Below are 21,456 nucleotides of genomic sequence, written 5' to 3' on the forward strand. Positions count from 1 at the left end.
CCCCCATATGCAAATACCACAATCCCATGCAAATGAAACGACCCAAACATGGTATTTGTATTTGATATAGAAGCATATCTGTTGTCCCTGGAGAATAAATACTTGTTCTCTGAAGCCAAGAATGGGGTCAGACAACTTCCTGAAAACCACCCCAGCTCTGGGGATCCGACCTTCTGAACCGGCAGTGCCGTTAGCCCCAGAATGGGGGCTCTCGATGGCCTGGAAGAGAATGAATTCAACCAACCTCAACTCAGGAGAGCCCGGTGGGGACCACATCCTGCCCAGGTAACAGGAGCCCAAACTCCAGGTGAGGTCCCCACCTTCCTGGAAGGTGAGGAGGTCAGATACTTGCACAAGGAATAGAACCAGTAAGACCCACCAGCACTGACTGAGGGTCAGGCACTGTTCTAATTCTATCGTAACATTTATTTCTTATAATGATCGGAGGCAGTAGGTACTGTCATGATCACCATTTTACAAATGGGGAAACTGAGGCATAGAGCACCACTCGCCCGAGGCCACCCAGTTCCTTTGGGAAGCTGGTAGGAGTTTGACTTCCTGAGGCTCACCACACTGGGCTGTGCTGGTTGGTCCAGGAAGCGAGGCAGGAGCGAAGGTTACCATGAGGCGTAAAGTCTCCAGGAAGGAGGTAATCCATTCCAGAGTGCAGACGCAAAATAGAGAGGAGGTAAAGGACCTTAGAAATCAAACAGCCCAAACTCACCGCTCTATAAGCAAGACACCAAGGCCCAGGAGGGGACCCGCTGTCATTCTGGTGGGGCCTGGTTGGGAAATCCAGCCCAGAATGTCAGCCTGCATCGTGAGGAAAGGGTCTCCCCGGCCCAGGAAATAATGCAAAAGTGAGACCCGCAGGAGAAGCAGGGTCTGGAGGGGAGTCACGAGGCCACAGTGGAGACGCAGCGGGTGAGGGGTGGGGAGCGCAGGCGCGAAACGGAAGATCCCCCAGGGAAGTTGCTGAGAGCCAAAGAATGGATGTCTTCAAACATCCATGAAGGATTTCGGGTTTTTTCGAAATTTCAGATTTCAGATACAGGAGAGTATCTGCGGCTCTTTTCAGGCCTTGGCCTGCTCAAAGGACTCCCTTTGTAGGGGGAGCAGGCTGTGATGGTTTAAATTTATGATTCCTCACTGCTGCCTGGTACAAACACGCTCCCTCCCACTCGAGGAGGTCATAACCCTCCGAAACCTACGCATCAGCATCTGCTCCGTGGGATTAACAGTACCCGGACCATATCGTTGTTTGGAGAATGAATGGGACAATAGTTCTGTGGTCCTTGGCTTGCAGACGCGTCTTTTTGTCCTAGGGATCACCACAACCTTTTCTGGTAGGGACTTCCTTGCAAAAACAAACACACCTCCAATGAGGAAATGCATTCCAGAATTATCTCGCTGAGGAAGGCTCCCTCTGACAGATTAGGAGCTCCAGAGGTGGGAAGCACTGGCTTGCCAAGGTCACACGCCAGTCTCCCACAGACTTGAGACCAGAGCCCCGGCTCCTCCCTCCTGCCACAGGTCCGGAAACCAAACCCCAGACAGTGACAAAAGTTACCTGAGCTATTTCTCTGCAGCAGATGCTGACCCTGCACGTTCGTTCCCGTCCCCCATCCCCTCAAGTCCAGAGTACAGGTGTTGAGGACATGCGTCAGCTCCCCAAGAGTCCCATTGTTGTTGGCTTGCAGGGAGAACAGGGAGTCAGGGTCAAGGTCAAGGAAGTCCCCTTGCTGGCAGGACTTTGCTTCAGCTGCAGCGGCACTGTAGCGCTTCACCCTACAGTGTCTGACGCACAGCTAAGTGACCAAGAACACCGAGTTGGTAACCCCCCGTTATCTCCGTTTTTTCCATCCCCCCTTGCATGGTGCGCATCCCACACTCCATATCCGTTGCCTTCACGTAACTAGTTACTCCCTATTTGCGGGAATTGATGGACATTATTTCAGCCTTCACCTTACTAAATATCTTCTTCCTGAAAGCCCTTCTTCGTCCCTTGGCTTTCATGATACCACACTCCTCGGCTCTGTCCCCTCTGAATGTTCTCCCTCGTTATTTCGGGTTGGCTGATCCAACTCCACCAGACCAAAAACATGGAAGCCGCTCAGGGATCTTTTCTTGGACCTCCCTGCTTTCTCGCTGCACCCTCGCTCTGGCACATGACTTACACCCCTTTGGCCTCGATGATCACTTCAGAGCTGATGGCTGTCCCATCGGAGCCTCCAGCTCACACCCGAGCTCCAGACTGAGAGATCCCTGCTTGGATGGCTCCATACTTCTCAAACCAGAAGGGCTCAACTCTTCTGTCTCCTCGGCCTTGAACACCCTTAACCCACATCTCCCCGCACCCTTCCTTTTGCCTGGACTTCTGCTCATCTTTTAAGTCTCAGCCTCAGATCCCAGGCTCGGAAGGGACTAACTTCACACCAGATGAGGTCAGGGGCCCTTGTCTTTACAAGTGCTCCTACCCATGTTCCTCTTTCAGAGGACTGAATGCTTGCAAAATCATTTAATACTTGTCTGCCACGGTCTGATCGAGAGCTCCTACCTGTCTGGTCCATCTTGTGTGCGCCGAGCCCAGCACTGATGCCAAAGCTTCCCGTGCGTGTTGGTGGGATAAACGAAGTAGTGCTGTGTGGATGGGATCCAGAGTCAAGCCCTTCCCTCTGCAGGCGGATGCCTCTGGTAAAGCCCAGAGGGAAGGAGGGGAGGGCCCACTGCCAACCCCCAGTCAGAGCTAAGCCCTCTGCTCCTGCAGCTCCAGGAGGGGCTTCTAGGACCATGATTCATCCAGCCATGGCCGTAACCATGTCCCCATGAGCCTGTGAGGACAGGAACCAGGTTCTTACCCATCTTTGCATCCTTCAAACTTAGCCTAACAGCTCTCCTAGGGAAGATACTATTAATATTGGTTGAATAAATCAATCAATCAAAGAATAAATCAAAGTCTAACCTACTTGAGCCTGCTTTTTCTGTGAAAAGGGAATTATTCATCCCTTCAGGTCTAGTTCATAAGGTTGCCATAAAAATGAAAATGAGATGAGGTATTTCCTTAGTTTTACAATACCACTGGATGTAAGACTCACTTTTTTTTTAAAAGATTTTTAAATCTTTACATTTTATTTATTTATTTACGGGAGAGGGAGAGAGCACACAAGTAAGGAGAGGGGCAGAAGGAGAAGGAGAAGCAGGCCCCCTCCCAAGCAGGAAACTGACTCAGGACTCGATCCCAGGACCCTGAGATCATGAGCTGAGCCAAAGGCAGATGCTCAACTGACTGAGCCACCCAAGTGCCCCAGATTCACATTTCTTTACCTACTTTTCAGTGGAGAGGAGAGACCACATTAATTATTATCATTACTATTTGGTATATTTTATAATTTTATAGAATTTTTACATTAAAAGTATTATTATTAATTATAAGATTCAGCCCAATTTCAAGATGCTAAAATGAAAGAGTGTGCACGTGTGAATTGGAGAAATGCAGTAAGACGTGTGAGAGCATCCGGCAAATGGCCTTGTGTGATTTGGGTTTATCAGGGATCATATTAAAATGACAGATTCTAGACGGTGACTGTTGGCAACGGCAGTTCAGGGGATGTTTTGTAAAGATGGTCTGGGTGATTCCAACAGCCTGTCAAGTTTGGAAACTGGTCTCTAAAAAAAACCCATAAAATTCACCCTGTTCTTTTCTAGGGAGGAAACGAAGAACGGTGGAGAGCCTGTAATCTGTCCAAGGTCCCACACAGCCAGCTGTACGCAAGTTTGGACTCAGGACGGGCCTCCCAACGCTTTCCCCAGAGGCTTGCACCTGACCGTCCTGCCTCCATCTGGCTCCGGCTCAGGCTTTCCCAGATCCTGGTGACCCCGACAGTTCCCGACTCCTGACATCATCATCTATTTTCGAGAAGGAAAGTCATTGTGCAAATTACCCACGGGAAGAGCTGGTTACAGCAGGAAGTGGTCTAGGGGATTTCTGTCGGGGAATGATAATTCCACACACAAAACTGGTTTTATTTCCTTTAGGGTCTAACAACCCTTTTGCTCCACATACCAAAATGCACTCCCCTTGGGCTTCTGATATGCTTTCAACGGCCTCGGTTTCCAGCGATGTAAACCCTGAGAATCATCGCGGCTGTCATCCAGCCGCGGGTTGCTGTGGTCGGCCTTAGTGTGAAGTAAAGCACAAGTCCCTGAGAGCCCCGGGTGTGATCGGATTCAGAGCTCCCAGACAGGAAGGCCACGTGCAAGGATGAAGAACGTGGCAGGAACTTCCGGGCAGCATTGCCCCCCTAGCCAGGGGGGGGGGGGGTGCCAGAGCCTGGTGTCAGGACTGACACAGACACCCAGAGACACTTCCAATGGTTCCCATTTCCCCGAAGAGTCAGGGCTCTGAAGACAGACTTTCACTCCACGTTTATTTTCTGTGACTGCGAGACATCGATTGTGCCGAGCTGGATTCCTTTGGTCCCTTCGTCGCTAAGTCCCAGAAACCGTTTGCAGACAAAAGCTGCTTCGGCAGGCCTGACACAGAGAGTGGAAGTTTCTGGGCGGTTCTGGGCATCACTGGAAAGCTGGCGTCCACGCCGGGCTCTGCCCTCGGTCCCACACCTGAGCCGGGACGTGAGCATAAATGTTACCTTCGTCCAGTGTATTTATTTGCATTGCAGGGAGGGACCCTGCCCAACCTTCAGTTCTGGTGGGGAAGTCGGAGGAATCAGCCTTTCTGGGAGGATGCCTGGTAGGGGGGTGCAGGCTGAGCCCTCCCTTGGAGGTTTGTCCTAAGGACAGGGAGACAGAGCACGAGTGGAGAGGAGAGAGGCAGGTCCTGACTCCGAGACTGCCCTAAACTGTAGGGTTACCATTGATCTTGTACTTCTTCCAAGTGCCCCGAAACTCTACTCGGCCTTTAAAAGAAGGGAAATTGGGCACCGGCTGGTGCATGAATGAAACTCGGAGACTCAGAAATACTGCATGATGACACTTCTGTGAAGTTCCCAGTGGTCCCATCCAGAGACGGAGAGCAGAGCGGACGTTTGCAGGGATCGGGGCAGGGAGAAGGGGCAGTTGGTGTCTAATGGGCACAGAGTTTTCCTTCAGAGAGACGGGCTGGTTCTGGCGATGGACGGCGGTGATGGTGGCCCAACGACGTGCACACACTTAATACCCCTGAACCGTACATTCAAAAATGGCTAACTTGATCAATATTGTGTTTTGTGGGTCTTTCTGCAATTTTCAAAAATAAATATTTTTTCAAAAGTATTCTGCCATAGGGGCACCTGCGTGGCTTGGTTGGTTAAGGGTCTGACTCTTGATTTGGGCTCAGGTCATGCTCTCAAGGTTGTGAGATCGAGCCCCACATCAGGCTCCATGCTGAGCTGGGATCCGCTTGAGATTCTCTGTCCCTCTCCCCCTCCACACATGGGTTCTCTCTCTCTCTCTCCCTCTCTCTCTCTCTCTCAAATTAAATAAATAAATCTTGAAAAATAAAAAGTATTCCACCACAGATGGAACACAGATAAGTACATTACAAAAATGATCCAATGGTATCGGAAAATGTCCAAATGGAAATTGGAAAGGGAGCAAGTTTCACTGCATGCTGCCTTCAAACCACACGTATGTATGACGCCGGACGTGTGGATACCCCTACACGGTGCAGGGGAGACCGTCGCAGACCGAGAGAAACCACATCGCCAGCAATCCCCACATCCTTGGGAGGTCACGTTCAAGGCAACTTCACGATCTCGTTGACACACGTCCGTATCGTCTTAGCTTTTCACAGAATGTGCATAGTTTGTGTAAAGAGGCCGATGGCAGGGAGGGCGGCTGAGCCCAGCACCTTCCACACAGTCCGCTCCATCCGGGTTCAGTTCTGGATCCGTCCCACGTGAGCCGTTCTCTGCGAGTCTAGGTATACCGTCATGTAGGGATCCCACGACCACAGTGTGCTCCTAACCCGAAGGAGAGAGGCAGGAGCCGTAAGAAATGTCACCGACGGAACCCTCCCCTGCCCAACTGTCTCATCCTCCGCACAGGAAATCCACACGAGCCTCTGGGGAAGGGAGGGGGTGACTGCTTCTTCTTCTTGACAGAGGAGCAGCTAAACGCCATGTCCAAGGTGACCCTCCCTCTGGGTGGAGGCTCAGAGTTAGCATCCAGTCTAACTCAGGGGTCGAACTCAGTTCGACCCCCTCCGTGGCCTCGCGGGGCTCTGCAGACTAGACACATGCGCCGGTGCGGACGTCCCCACCTGGACCTGGCCTGGGGAGGAGCTCGGTCAGGCTTTGCCCTGCGTTTTCCTCCACCCTGTGGAGACCAGGCCTCCGAGCAGCGCCACGTCGGGCCTGAATCTGTTCAACCCCACACTGAAAGGCTGCATCTCATCTGGTCCTGGAAGGCGGGGGCCCCGAGGCAGGTGCTACCCAGCACTGCCCTCCTTCCCCCCACCTGCCTGCCCTCACCTCTGCAAACACGTCTCACGCGCCCAGAGTGTGACCAGAGCAGCTGACACAACAGCTCCTGCCTCAGGGCAGTGGCAAGGAATGTGGCCTCTGAGACGTGTCCTAGAGACCAGATGGCCAAGGACGTGACCCCAGCAGACCACGGTCAAGGTCTGGTGCACGTGAGAGCGCAAGGGAAACGGCTGGAAACCGTACCTGCTGCTCCCAGGATGCGTGCTGCCACAGAACAGAATGCAGCCTTCCTTGAGGGAATGGTCACACGGAATAGAAATGTACAGGATGAATACAGGTAGGACTGGCTCACAGCCTGCCCCTTCGAGCCCCCTTCCCAGTCTTAAAGTCATAAAGACTGTCAACATTTACTTGGTGCTTTTATGTTTTATTTTTTTAATTTAACACATAACGTAGTACTTGCTTCAGGGGTACAGGTGTGTGGCTCATCGGTCTTACACAATGCACAACGCTCCCCACGACCCACGCCCTCCCCAGGGTCCGTCACGCCGCCACCGCTGGGCGGCTGCTGTCCCACTGCCAAAGCCCTCTCCGTGGTCTGAGGCTCTCTGGGGCTGGGGCCGTCTCACGGCGGCTGCTTCGGACCCTGCCCCTGGGGGCTTTCGGCCACAGGCGAGGCAGCCTGTACCCTAACAGCGCCTTGAACACGCGGGAGGACGGGAAACATCGTCGATGCAGGGCCGAGGATGGAAGAACGGAGCCTGAGCAGGTGCCAGAAATGAGAAGCTCCGCCCGAGGTGGAGGAGACGGGATTGCGCGGGAGGCGGCCGGAAACCAGGGGCGGCCTGGAGCCCCGGGACCGGAGGCCGGGATGTCCGTGTCCACTCGGTCACGGCCGGTGTCGTCGCTCTCACAACCTCACCAGCCGGCAAACCCAGCGGACACTCTGGGATGCTTTGTTCCCGTACAAAGTGTTCTGCATTGGGTCATCCCCCAATGCTCCCTCCGACTCCCACCCCCTTCTCCTGGTTTTCTTTCGTGCTCCCTTAAATGTCCGTCTTCTCTGGGATTTGTTAAAAACCTTCCTTCCCTACAGATTTCATTCATTACCACGGCCCCTTTACCCTTTCTGTGCAAATCCCCTGCCTTCCGAGATCCGACAGCCGCCCCTCGGCCACCAGGCAGCACAGCCCAGCAACCTTCCCGAATGCCTCCTGCTCGGAGCAGCTCCTAGCAAGGGAGGGTGTGGGGTATGAACACTCCTGTGTTCACATCCCCTGGCCTGGGGATCTCCGGCGCTTGCCTTCCCAAGTGCCCCCCGCAATTCAGCTCCACTGTGTCCTGTGGCCTTAATATCACATGTCTTATCGGCCGTCCTGCCTCCCTCCCATTATTTCTCTCCTCACTTACTAATAATCCTTATACCTCCCGGTCGCTCGGCTCACTTACGCCTCTAGGGAAACCTAAAGCTCCTTCTGCTCAAACGTTCGTGTAGCCATCATTTCCCCCATCAGACGCAGGCCCCTCCCCTTGGCAGGTGCTGAGTATGTGAGAGTCTTGCTTTCCCAGACTCCCTTGCAGCTGGTCCTGTGACTGAGGCTCTGCCAACCAGGCCTAGGGCTGGTGGGACAGTGGGACAAATGGTCGGGCTCAGGGTGGGAAGGGCAGGGAAAGGGGACTCCTGATGCCAACCACCCCCCAACCTGTCTCTCTATCTCTGTCTATGTGCGCCTGTGTCCCTATGTCCTTCTCTCTGGCAGACCCGCTGTGGAAGTATCCAGAAGGTGCTGCTTTGGTACAGATGGGGCTCTGCCGGTGGAGGTGAAGGCCAGCTGCTGGCGTCTCCCGCACAGCGGCCGCAGCACATGGGTCTGCCTCAGACCAGACCTGTGGCATAGGTCGGACACGCTTCCTGGAAGCTGAGCTCCAAGTAGTTTCTCCAGGCCCCGCATCGATCCCTCTCAGGAAACTCCTCTCTTGCTTAATCAGCCAGAGCTGCTTCTGCTGCTCACAAATAAGAACACTGACCAAGACATTAGGAGAGGTGTTTGTAGAATTATAAAAATTAATAATAAAGAGAACATTTAAAACATCTTTAGAATTGATGAGAACTTGAGAGATCCTCAGATAGCAGCTAACACAACGCCCCAGTCTGACAACCGAGGGCTGGAGACTCCAATCCTTGCAGCTCAGGAAGACGCCCTTCTGGAAACCAGCCCTGCGGACTCCCAGGGGCCACACCAGGGGCTCGCTTCCTGGGAAGCCGTAGTGGATAGCTTCCTAGGAACAGACGTCTAGTTGGAAAAGAGAAAGACCAGAGAGGAAAAGATGCTCCACACCACAGGTCATCAGGGAAATGCAAATTAGAACAGGAGCTGGCCCTCCCCACCTGCGAGAGTGGCCCCGATCTGGAAGCACCGACAAGAGCAAATGCTGGCCAGGACGTGGAGCAACGGGAACGCACCGCTGGGGAAGCGCAAAATGGTGCCGGTACCTTGGAAGATGGCTCGGCAGGTTCTAATAAAACAAAATAACCTCCGACCACACGATCGAGCAATAGCGCTTCCCAGGGTCACACACAGAAGCTGAAAACTGACGTCCACACAAAAACCTGACACAGCTCTTTCTGCAACCGCACTCGTCATTGCCCGAGCCTGGCAGCAAGCAGGGCGTCCTCAGTCAGTGGACAGAGACGTACCCTGTGGTTCGCTCAGACACTGGAATGCTGCGCGGCACTGAGGAGAGATGAGCTATCAAGGCATGAGAAGGCATGGAGGGACCTTCCATGCACGTCCCCAGGTGAGAGAAGCCCGTCTGGAAAGGCTGCATCGGGTCTGGTTCCACCCATAGGCAGTTCCGGAAGAGGCAAAGCTATGGAGACAGGAGAGAGAGAGTGGTTGAGGGGGTCAGGGGGAGGGAAGAACGAAGAGGGCACAGACACTACCCTGCGTGACACTGTGATGGTGAATGTGTGTTATCATACCTTTGTCCACACCCCTAGAACGCACACCGCCAAGCGTGAACCTGCATGCAAACTGTGGACTCCAGCTGCTAACGAGGTGTCCGTGTAAGTTCGTTAGTGGTAACAAGTATGCCCCCTGCGGAGGAGGTCGGGGGAGTGGGGACGGGGGTCGGGGAGTAGATGGGAAATCTGTACCTGCTCCTAAATTTTGCAGTGTATAAAAAAATAAAGTCTTGATGAAAAAAACCATTAAGTGATAGAAGAGGCTGGTAGATTTGAAAAGATTTGCAAGACACACACATTAGAAAGAAGAAGGACGCGGGAGGAAAGGCTGGCATTGGTTAGTCAAGGGGAGCACGTACCCCAGGAGCAGAGAATTTTGAGAAAGAAAATTCCACCCTGAAGGTGAAAAGCAAGCAGCTGGACTTTGGTCAGGGACGAGGGTGTCCTCTGGGGCCATGGCACAGAGAACGCAGCTCAGCGACAGAGACTCGCACAGCTGGGCTGGGGGCTGGGCAGCCCCTTGCGCAGTGTCCCCCCGAGGCCGCCTCCTCCAGCTTCCTAAGCTGCCCCACCACCGGCCTGCTAGCCTGGGCTGCCTCCTTCAGGAAGCCCACCCGCATTCCCAGCCTCAAGAACCAAACCGAACCGGTCAGAGGAGCCAACCGGGGGTGTTCCGGGCTGAGAGCCGAATCCAGCCGTGGCCGGACAGAGAAAAGTGTGTGCACGTGACTCCCGGACTGCTCAGGGCGAACGGCAGGAGGGGTGGCTTATTAGAATTTCACTCCGGACGGCAACACCGCCCTTCAGGTCGCCTCTGCTATTGTGCAAGCTCCGCCCTATAAATACAGAGACACTCCCGGCTTTGGAAGCCTCGGTCAGCTCGGCCTCGAGGAGCCTCTCTGCCTTCCCCCGGCATCCCGGCCCGGCCAGCCAGCCGCCATGAGGGCTCTCTCCTTCCTGCTGCTGATTCTGTGCCTCGTCTCCTCGCACCTGGCCCCAGGTGAGCCGTGAGACCCTGCTCTAGCCTCTCGGCCCGGGGCCGGCAATTGGGGGGCTGAGTTTAAGGACAGCTGCGTCTTGGGGCCTGGAGGTGGGGCAGCAGAAGAGCATCCCCAGGGCTGAGTGGCGGGCTTGGGGACACCGCAACGGGCCGGCCTGCTGAGCCTGGGCCCGGGGCTATCCCCCGACCCCCAGGGACGAGCGTGCTGGGAGCACCCCAGGCTGACTCTCCCCGGCCCGCTGGGCAGTCCAGCCGCAGGAGAGACAGACTCGGGCCTCCCTCCCTGACTGTCCTGGGGGCTCCATGCCCTTGGTGCTGGGCACGGACATGGGGCTGGTCTCAGGCAGCTCCAGCATCCCCTGTCTCCATCTTTGTCTGGGACTTCTAGAAATCACCCTCGGTGGAAGGGGGACCGCGAACTCCCTCTGCAGCGTGGCTTCTCGCATCAAGGGGCCGGCTTCCTATCCAGGCTGAGAGGTGTAGGCTGCCAGCCGGGGCTCACCCCGGTCCCTGGGTGTGGCCTCGCAGGTGGCCTGCTGTAAGCAGGTGCCACCTGCCCCTCCCACAAAGCCAGCTCACCCTGCACCTTTGACTCACTTCATGCGCAGGCAGTCTAGGGTGCACGGGTGGTCCTTGATCCTCCCTGGGGAATCCTCGCGTGGTCTGCGGAGCGGGAAATCTGCCCAGGGTATAGGAGGGAGCCCTCCGTGGGGCCGGAAGACACCAGCTCCCCCGGCTCAGAACAGCTGTGTAAGGGCAGGTGGGACGCTGTGGGTGGAAGGAATTGGGGACATGTTCTGTCGTGGCCTCGGGCAAATCCTACATCCGGGGCCTCAGCGGTCTCATCTGCAGAACGAGGGGGCCGTGGCGGGTGGGGGAGGCACTTAGACCATGAATTCTGCTCCCAAGTTCCCTAAAAGATCCAATGATGCTTTTCTGCAACACACAGATCTGCTACATCTTCTCCAAGGACAACTCAGTCTCCCCATCTGGAAACTGGGTGCGAAAACATTCTAAGGCAGAGTTTTAAGTTTCTAGCGGGGACCCATGTGAGGGGTGCAGAAATCGGTTTTGAGAGCCGCCACCACGTTTTTTTTCAAAGAACCGAAAGTAGGCATGCAGACCGCTCAGTGAGCGTCCATGCTCTTACCACGCTCTGACTCCAGCCACACGGGCAGGTGTGCGTTCGGGGCCGGGGGCTCTGCGAAATTTCTGGCTGCAGTTCAGCGCAAGCTCAGAAAAGCCCGAGAGCCACTATTGAACTTGAAGAGTTCGGCCGATCCCCTCAACTCAGGACTGTGAGCATTTCATTCAAAGCAGAAAATGTAGAAGTGTTTCCGAGGATACATAGGAACGACCGAATGTACTGGTCCTTCCATGCAGAAATACTAGCTACGACGTGATTGAACGCTGAATATACCCAGGATTTGCTCAGACACTCCCAGCAGACGCTACCTTACACTGTCCTCTGACAACACACTTTAGTCCTGTCTGCGCAACACTGATTCTCAGTCCGGGGATGGGACCACGTTTATCGCAAGAAGGGAGCTGAGGGCTGCTTCTGGAAGGTGCTGCTCGGGTCCCAGCCTCGCACTGTGACTCACCCTGAGTCCTCACAGGGGATCAGTTCACTCCCTTTTCTGGGAAAGCCATTAGGGCTCGGCTGCTCACCCCTGGGGGAATCAGGCCCACAGGCCCCAAGGTGAATGATGGTTGTGTGGTCCCTGCAGGAAACCATGACCAGGCACTCTTTTAGCAGTTTTTATCTCTATAAAAAAAAGGGGGGGGGGTTGCCCCTTTTGTCTTATACAAAAATTTTGTGTCTATGAACACGGAATGATGTCCAAAAGACAAGGCAGCTCGGGTCCCCTGCCTCAGCTGGATGAGAGCCCAGCCGAGGGGGTTCGAAGTCAGGATCGTTTGGGGCTGCTCACTCACTGACTCCACAAACATTTAGTTCATAGCTACTGTGTGCAGGCATTGCCCTGGAAAAGGGGAAGAGCCAGGAAACCACAGCCCTTGAAAGCATGACCTGACGTTCTACAAGCAGAGCATGGCCAGAAACCCAATTTTATCATTAATTATCTAATTACCATTGTGTTGTGAAATGCCATTAAGTACAGGGTGCTGAGGGATCGCGTGACAAGGGGACTGACCAGGTCTGGAGGGGCCAGGAAGGCTCTCTTATGTGAAGGAAAGATGGAAGTCATTTTGGTGTTCTTGGTGTTTTAAAAAATTTTTTTTACTTCCTTCTTGACATTAAAAACTCAGGGCGTGTCACATCAAATTCAGATTTGTATCTTAAGAACACAAAAAATGAAGCCGTACTCTAGGCCCAGGGGCAGGAGTTGTCATGGGTGTCCCCGCCCCAGTCACCGCAGACCCTACCACTCCCTATCACTCCGCTCAGCCTGCTTCACCGACTTTTCCGATCTGCCTGCTGCTGTGGGGAGGGTTAGCTATGCAGCGTGGAGGCTGATCAGGGGAGAGCAAAGTGGCTCCAGGAACACGGGGAGAGCGTTCCCTGGTGGTTAGCACTTCCTGTAGCAAAACAAACCGAACCCGCTGAGAGAGGCACGGGCCACTCTTCCATACCCTCCTTCCTTTCCTTCTGGGACCCTGTGGGCACTCCTGGGTGCCTGGGCCCGAGTTTCCCCACCTTTAAAATGAAGGTTTGGCCAAAATGACGCCTGCTCACACGTCCCATGACCCCAGAGTCGGCCCTGCCTTGTCCACACCTGAGTGTCTCACTCTGGGATCCCCACCCCGACCTGCTGGCCCGAATTCCTTCCTCCAGTCTGACCTCTGGCAACAGCCACCAGGAATGTGTCTGCTATGGCCTCTGGGTCCCATCGAGAAAAACATGTTCCCCCTTGCCTCAGACACAAGGGCCCTGCGGCTGCCCGACCAGGCCTCACAGAAGCACATGGTCAGCCTCACACCGGAAACTGAGCTGTGCCCACAAAATACCACACGTGGAGCGCGCCAGCCAAGAGAAGCATGTCTATGAAAACCACTTCACGGCACGTGTGGTTTTGTCCCTGGATAGCTTCAGAAGACTCAGGGAGGGGCGCCCGGGTCAGCTAAGGGCCTGACTCTTGATTTCAGCTCAGGTCACGGCCCAGGGTCACAAGATCGAGCCCCGCATCGGGCTCGCACACAGCAGGCAGTCTGCTTCTCTCTCTCCCCCCTCCCTCTAAATTAAATAAATGAAATCTTGATAAAAGAACAAAGAAGCAGAAGATACCTGGAGATGAGATCGGGTCCTTTCTAGCCTGCACGGGTGGCTCGAGCGCCGGCAGCCTCCAAAGTGGACAAGCAGCCTCTGTCTCGATGCCCCACGGCCTCTGGGGCAGCCCTTCCCCAGCATGGTGCCAACCACCACCCCGTCCCGAGCAGGAAAGAGCCTCGGTTGACTTGCTGAGGCCCAGAGGGCTCTCACGAGCTGTTTCCGCTCATAGGACCAGGCTCCCCGACTTCCCACCACCGGGTCCCTGGACACCTCGTGGAGGGTGTGGGGCTCTGCGGCCAGCACTGTGGAAACCCAGACCACGTTCTCCTTCGGCTCCGTGCATCTGCGTTTGCTCCTCACGAGTCTCAGACCGATGCGTCCCGCAGGTGGTGTTCTGGCTGCTGACCTCCCCGCCAGCCTCCTCCCCGCCACTGCACGGGCCTGGCAAGGGGCGAGTTTGGACCTCTCTCTTTTCCAAAAACCCTTATCATTTTGGCAATTCACCTCAACTCGGCCTGGTGATGTTTTAGCCCAAGAAATTTATAATTTTAGTCAATATTTCTCCAGTTTTATCTTCCAACTCTCTCACTAGGAGCTCTGATTGTATGCCACAAAGGGAACCTCGGTGCCCGCACCTCGAGCAGAATGGCCGAGAGCGAGGTCCGCTAGCAACCTGCTCACTGCACTTCCAGTCCCGCGCCCCCCCCCCCACACCCTGTCCCCCCTTCTCTTAAAGGCTTGCAAAGAAATTCTCTCTCTGTGGCTCCTCTATGAGAAGTCTAAGGTCTCCCTCTGTGTTGACCTTTACGCTGTCTCCCCTCCTCTGCCCCCCGCCACCAGCATCTGCCCAGGCAGGTCATATTCCAGGGCAGTAACACAGAAGGGTGTGGTCCCTGCTTTCTGCAGATTTATTTTCCGATGACCCTAAAAGTTCAGCGCCTCCTGTGCTCGCTGCCCAGAACGAGTCCTTCCCCCCTCCTGTTCGCTTCCGTGACTGAACCCCTGGCACCCATTTCCTACTGAGTTTCCCGCCGCTGAAGCCAACCATCCTTCATTCAACCGACACCTGTTACGGTTCCTTCCACACCCCACCCCACCGACAGCTGGTTTGCAGCTGCAGTGAGGCGGGGTTTTGGACAATCCAGCTGTGTATGGCTCAATAAATGTACATTGGAAAGAGTTCCTATTTTCTCCACAAGCACCAAAACTGGCACAGACCTGCTTTCCCACTAGGGAAAAGCAGTTCCTACCTTGAAGCAGGTTTTCTCTGCCACATTCCTCTGGTGTGTGTGCTCCAGCGGCCCCACGGGATGTGAGGGATCACTGATCTCAGGCCAGCTTCGTGAGCGCCGGCGGGAATAAGCACCAAGTCCAAGGACATGTGGTTGCCCTTGGGAAAGGGGGGGAGGAGAGACGTGTGGGTTACCCATGGAGCTGTCAGGCAGCAAGTGCACAGAAGCAGACCAAAGCGGGGACAGGACCCACCGGGTGCTGGATGGTCACAGCTCTGGGAAGAAGCAGATGACCTTTTCGGAAGCAACTCTTACTTTTCTCTTTCTTTAACTGAAAGGTATTACACCCATCCCAAAAAGTGCATAAACCAGGAATGTGCAGCTTAATGAATTATAAAACAAGCAGCCTGTGACCAGGGTTTAGGTCAAAAAGCAGGACTCAGCCGGCACCTAAGAAATATCTCTCCAGGCTTCTCAGTCCCCCACCCCTTGTGGTAATAACTTCCCATATTTCTTAGACTTTCACCATGTTAACGTGCATGCTGAATAATACAGTGTGGTTTGTGTGTGCCTTTCAGTCGGCCAGTTACCAGGAAGCAGGGATGTTGTGGGTCCTAGCATATGCCCGTGTTTGATTATGATAGGTAGGTAGGTAGATAATAGCACAAGAAATCTGTAGTCTTGATAGCTGATGCCACACCACTCCCCAGTGGATGAGAGTTCTCACGGCTTCGTACACACGCCAATACTTGTCATTGTCAATCATTTTTAAATTTTAGCTGTCTGGTGAGTGTAGTGGTATCTCGTTGGAATTTTAATTTGCATTTTCCTGAGAAACACTAAGTTGTTTTGTAAGCACTTTTGTATATTGCTACTAGCCATTTGTTTAGCTTTTGTGATATGTGAAACTACGTGTCTCTATTTTCTATCAGATTATCCGTTTTTTTTCTCAATGATTTGTGGTAGATCTTTGTATATTCTTCAAGTAAGCCCTTTGCCAGCTATAACATTGCAAATCTCTTCTCTTGCGTGCTGTGATTTTTCTCTCCTGATGGAAACTTTCCTTACACAGAAGTTTGCATCATGATTATAATGTGGCTATATGTGTCCTATCTTTCCCTTTATAGGTATTCCCTTTTGTATCTTAAGAAACCTTTCTTTAACCTCAAAACATGAAGAAAGTCTACAGCTTTGTCTTCTGATGACTCATTATTTTTCCTTTTTCATTTAGACTTATAATCCATTTTGCAGTGGATTTTAATCTGTGAGTTAAGGGTAAGGTTTTTTTCTTTTTTTCAACATGAATCTCCAATTGTCCCAGAACCAGCTCTAAGGGGAGCATTTCCCTTCCTCACCCACACTCTCCTCCTAAGGACCTTGATTCCTCACACAGGTATAGGTCCCTTTCTGCACCCTTTATCCTGTTCCATTTGTAGGTCTGTCCTTTGTCTTTACCAAACAGTCTAATTACAGTGGATCTATAATTAGCCTCGAAATCCAGTAAAGCAAGTCCTCCTACCTTCTTCTCCAAGAGTGTCTTGGCTATTCTTGGTCCTTTGAATTCCCACATAAATTTTAGAATAAGCTTGTCAAGAATCTCTTGATATTTTCATGATATGAAGTTAAATCTGCAGGTTAATTTGGGGGGAAATTAACATTTGAAAAATAATTAATCTTCCAGTACTTAAACGTACCATTTCCATTTATTTTGTTCTTCTAGAACTTTTTTACATACAGGAGTATCATATTTTCTTAGATTTGTAACTAGGCATTTGATATTTCAATATGGTGATTTATTTTAACTTCATTTTATCTGTTGGTTGCTAATGCACAGAAGTAAAATCGAGTTTTATATTAATCTTATATACAGCAAAATAGTTAAATTTTTTATTAATTCCTTCTGGACTGTCTGCATATAATCATAATGCCTACAAATAGTGACAATGTTATTTCCTCCTTTTCAACATATATATATATCTTTTTTTTCTTTCTCCTTCTGTTTTCCTTCTGTTCCTCCCCTGGCTGGTACCCTCAAGTAGAACATTCAGTGCAATTGCTGACGGTCATTATGCTGGTCTTATGGGCAATCTCAGATGAAAGGTTTTCAGCGTTTGAGCATCAAGTGTACTCCTGGTAATAGGAGTCTGTAGATTTTTCTTTATGCGACCAGGGACGTTCTCTCCAGTTTCTTGTTTGTTAAAAGCTTTTTATCATTAGTCAGAGTTGAATTTTTCCAATGTTTTCCTGCACCTATTGGGATGATCATATATATGATTTATCTCCTTGAACTGTTAATAGACATTGACTGATCTTCAAATGTTAAATGAAAGCTTAACTTTGTGAAATACACTGAACTTGGTTTTTATTCTGTTTGCTGATATTTTGTATAGGATCTTAGCCTCTCTGAAGATCAGGGAGGTTGAGCTATAGTTTTCCTTTTCTTTCCTTGCATTGCTGATCTTTTTAGATGGTGCAATTTATACCAAGTTGGCACCACACCATAAACTAGGGAATGTTCTCTCTCTTGTTATTCTGAAAACCAGTGTGCTCTGTAGACACTATTTCTTATATGTTGCTTGATAGGATTTGCTAATGAAGCCTTCTTGGCCCAGAGTCTCACTTATGGACCCAGTTTCTTAGATCATTATGAGACTATTTATATTTTCTGTTTCTTATTTGTTTATTTTAGCGAATTATATTTTTCTAATAATTTTTTATCTCAACTAAATTTTTACGTTCGCTCAACTGACTGTTCTATTTTTTCTATACAAATATAAGAATAGAAAAATATTTCCAGTTTTTCTATTTCCACAAACTATTCAAGTTTTTAAATTCCTAATAATTTTCATGTTTTATACTGGTAGAAGGCGCTGTCCATGCTCTCCTTCCTGTCTGCCCCCAGCTTCGAGAAGGGCATTCTTCGAGAAGAGCATCCCTTAGTTCTGACAAAAATTTGAAAACCAGTGGTCCAGCAATTCTCGATTCTTTACTGAACATTAGATGCTTCTCTGGGGTGTTATTTCAATGCCGGTAGCTCACCTCCACCGCAGAGCAATTCCGTCTGTATTTTTAAGAGTACCGCGGGTGACTGAATGTGTACGCAGCTTCGAGAACCCCTGGTCTACACCACAGTTTCTCGACCTTGGCGCTGTTGACATTCGGGGCCAGATAACTCTCTGCTCTGCGCATTGTTGGTCTCCTGCAGCACCTCTGGCCTCCACCCACTAGAGGCCGGTAATGTCCACCCCACATACCCCAGAGCTGTGACAACCCAGTGTGCCCAGACATTGCCAAATATCCAGTCACCGGACGCCCACGGTCCTAGGTCAGGTGAGGCAGCTGTAACAGGGATAGGGATTAAATAAGAGACAATTCCAATGGTATGAGAATCATCTCTCCAGTAGGCAGAGACACATGACATCAGAATGGACAGTTCCCCAGGCTGGTGATGGCCTGCTGTGTTCGTCAGCTGGAGCAGCCATAGCAGAAGAGCACAGGGTGGTCTCCCCCCACAGCAGAAATTAATCCTTTCCCAGTTCTGAAGGCTAGAAGTTCAAGGTCAATGTGTCAGCAGGTTAGGGTTCTCCCAAGGCCTCTCTCTTTGGCTCACAGACAGCTGCCTACTCTCCTGTCCTCATATGGCCTTTCCTCTGTGTGTACACATCCTTTTATACCTCCCAATGTCCTCTTCTTATTTTTTTATAGTTTTTTTTAAAAGATTTTATTTATTTATTTGACAGAAAGAGATCACAAGTAGGCAGAGAGGCAGGCAGAGAGAGAGGAGGAAGCAGGCTCCCCGCTGAGCAGAGAGCCCGATGTAGGACTCGATCCCAGGACCCTGAGATCATGACCTGAGCCGAAGGCATCGGCTTAACCTACTGAGCCACCCAGGCGCCCCCCAATGTCCTCTTCTTATATAAGGATCCCAGTCCTAGTGGATTAGAGACTACATTTATGACCTCATCTAACCTTAAACACGTCTTGAAAAGGCCCTACCTCCAAACACAGTCACATCGTGAGGCACTGGCTGGTGAAGACATCAACTTACATTCTGGGAAAGGGGACACCATTCAGGCCATAAGACCTATCAACGGAGACAAGCAAAACAGTAGCTTGATCCCCACCGACTGGGAATATTGTAGGGCAGCTACTGGATAGAGTAGAAGACTAGTCCAGAAACCTTCTGATTATGAGATTCTGGGATATCAGGAAGAAGGCAGGATAAATTCCAAGTGGACAAATGGTGAAAGCATTATAGGGCAGCCATACTTTCAACCTGCTCCAAAAGGAAAACAGATTCCAGCGACACACAGACAGGAGAGATGGGGGAGCAGGGATGCGGGTCCGAGGGGTTGGCATCCCGAGGCAGCATGGAAGTGCGGGGAGTTGAGGAGAGCTCCCAGGGTCAGGAATGTACTCCAGCCTTGTTCGGGCAACAGCACTATGTGATAAAATACTTATTTGGGGACTAACTTGAAATCCTTGCACATTCAGAAGCCCACTGCCCATCATTGGCTTCCGCTGGGCCACGGCTGGCCCAGACCTCAGCCTCTGCCAGGTCTGGAAAGAGAAAAGGCTTCTCAGTGCTTTCAAAGAGTCACTTTACCAAATGTTCTAAAATCACCATGGCCACAAGCCACGATTCTGAAGCGTTTCCTTTCCCTTCTCACAGGTGCTGGCTTTCTCAGTGGTCTCGGCCAGAGGTCTGACCACTACATATGTGCCAGGAAAGGAGGCACCTGTAACTTCTCCCCCTGCCCGCTCTTCACCAGGTTGGAAGGCACCTGTTACGGTGGGAAGGCCAAGTGCTGCATGCGCTGACTCTGAGCCGGGTGCGGCGGAGAAAGGACGGGGAAGTCCAACGAAGTATTTGTAACCACTGTTGTAATAAAAGAAGACTTTTTTTAAGCATACCTCTTGCAGACCAGAATGAGTCTTGTCTCCTTTTGGAAGAGGTTGAAAGGGGATGGGGGTCAGGAGCAGAGATGGGCCAGGCCACAGGGCCCGCCCTGCACAAGGCTGGGGCTGCTGACCACACCTGAGTCATTGCCAGGCCAAGGTGTGGGCAACGTGGAGGGCGCCGTGAGACCAAGGACACACGAGGAGAGGACGAGGCAGGTGAAGCCTTCCCTCGTCCAAGCGGCAGCTCGCCCCACACTCAGTGGTCTTAGCAGCCTGTTCCATGAAAACAGCCCATCTGCAGGGCCTCTCCCTTCCCCCGAAAGGAAGTGTTCCCTTCTCCCCAGGAGTGCTCTATTTTGAAAAGAAACCTCTGGCAAGCTGTCAGCTTCCGGCTTCAAGATATGGGAAGTCCTCCCTGGGAGCATTCCTTTGGATGTTTAATCAAAGACAGATTCCCAGATAAGCCTTCATACTTCGGACAGCCAAGGTTTGGGTTTCCCAAGATCCAGTTCCTCCGGCAGGGGAAAAAAAAAAAAAGCCCACATGCTGTGTTTATCTCACATTCTTGGGTTTCCAAGGTTGTGGTGATCTTCCCCGCCCTGTCAGGAGCTTTTCACCGGACTGAAAGCAACCACTTGTGGATTCCCAGCCACAGAGAGGCAAGGGACCGTCACAGGAAAGGTGGGAGGGGTGGCCCACCGACAGCACCCGCACTGGAAAGGGCAGCCCCAGAACCAGAAGACGAGAATGATCTTTGCAGCCCCTCCGCACATTCTCATCTGCTCTTGCCACCCCCCACCCCCCAGTGTCCTGTCTCTGAGCTCCTCTGAGCTTTTCCATCCATTTCCAAACTCCTCTGAACCTTCCCCCCCTCCCCCGCCCCACCCCGCCTGCCCAGGGCATCTGCAGTCTTGCTGCTTTCGGACCCGCCGGTGCCGCCCTTGCGGCATGATGAGGCCCTTGCCGCTGCTCCCTTCTGCACCTGAACAGGACGAGCCAAGCTAGCCCACTTCTCCTCCATTTCCCCGGGATGCACATTCGCCGCCCTTCTCCCACCGTTCCAGCCCCCACTTGGCTCACATGAGAGTGTGGATGATACTGCCCAGGCCACCATGGAGAGAAGATGGCCCAAGAGTCAGGGGCATGCTCGCCGCTGTCTACAATCCACCTGACTTCACAACAGTTGCGAGGGCCGACGTCTGGCTCCTCTGATAGCGTCTGCTTAGCTGAAAAGCAAGTGCTGATTTGAGTGAGCGCCACACACGGTCCCAGGTCCAGCTTAATTGCCCTGGCTGTCCCTAAGGAAGGAGGGAGCTGGTCACCGAGCTGAGCGCCCCGAGTGAGGCATGTCCCCTGAAGCAGATCGGTTTTGCACGGTTCCCCTTCTGAGGAGTAGCTCCCGCCTTCTAATTCCTGGTGCCCGTGAGGGTGCTGTGGCGGATGGAGACTGGCCTGCCCTCGGTGCGCCTGCCCAGGAGCCTGTCGTGAAAATACCGTGGGCACTGAGCTCAGACATGACTTGCACGTCAGCAAGAAATAACCGGCGAGGACCTTCACCATCCCTGCAGCGTGTTGGCGAAGCTGGACACTGCGATCCACATCCCCGGGAGAGGGTACCACGTATCACTGCTCGGGCTTGCTGTCAGCCCGCCCCGCACGGGAGCTGCCTCATCCACCTGCCGGTGCCTACCCCGGTCACAGAC

The 21,456-nt window shown here is 52.4% G+C and overlaps 1 protein-coding gene across 1 annotated transcript; it reads left to right on the plus strand.

The window, feature by feature from the left end:
• Positions 1-10,201: 10,201 nt before the first annotated feature.
• DEFB1 (defensin beta 1) lies at positions 10,202-19,764 on the plus strand. Its single transcript, XM_045998026.1, has 2 exons — positions 10,202-10,387; positions 19,524-19,764. The coding sequence occupies exons 1-2, from the start codon at positions 10,327-10,329 to the stop codon at positions 19,670-19,672; spliced, it is 210 nt and encodes a 69-aa protein (XP_045853982.1). The 5' UTR covers positions 10,202-10,326; the 3' UTR covers positions 19,673-19,764.
• Positions 19,765-21,456: the final 1,692 nt, after the last annotated feature.

Source organism: Meles meles, chromosome 2 (assembly GCF_922984935.1).
Source record: "Meles meles chromosome 2, mMelMel3.1 paternal haplotype, whole genome shotgun sequence".
Taxonomy (NCBI): Eukaryota; Metazoa; Chordata; class Mammalia; order Carnivora; family Mustelidae; genus Meles; species Meles meles.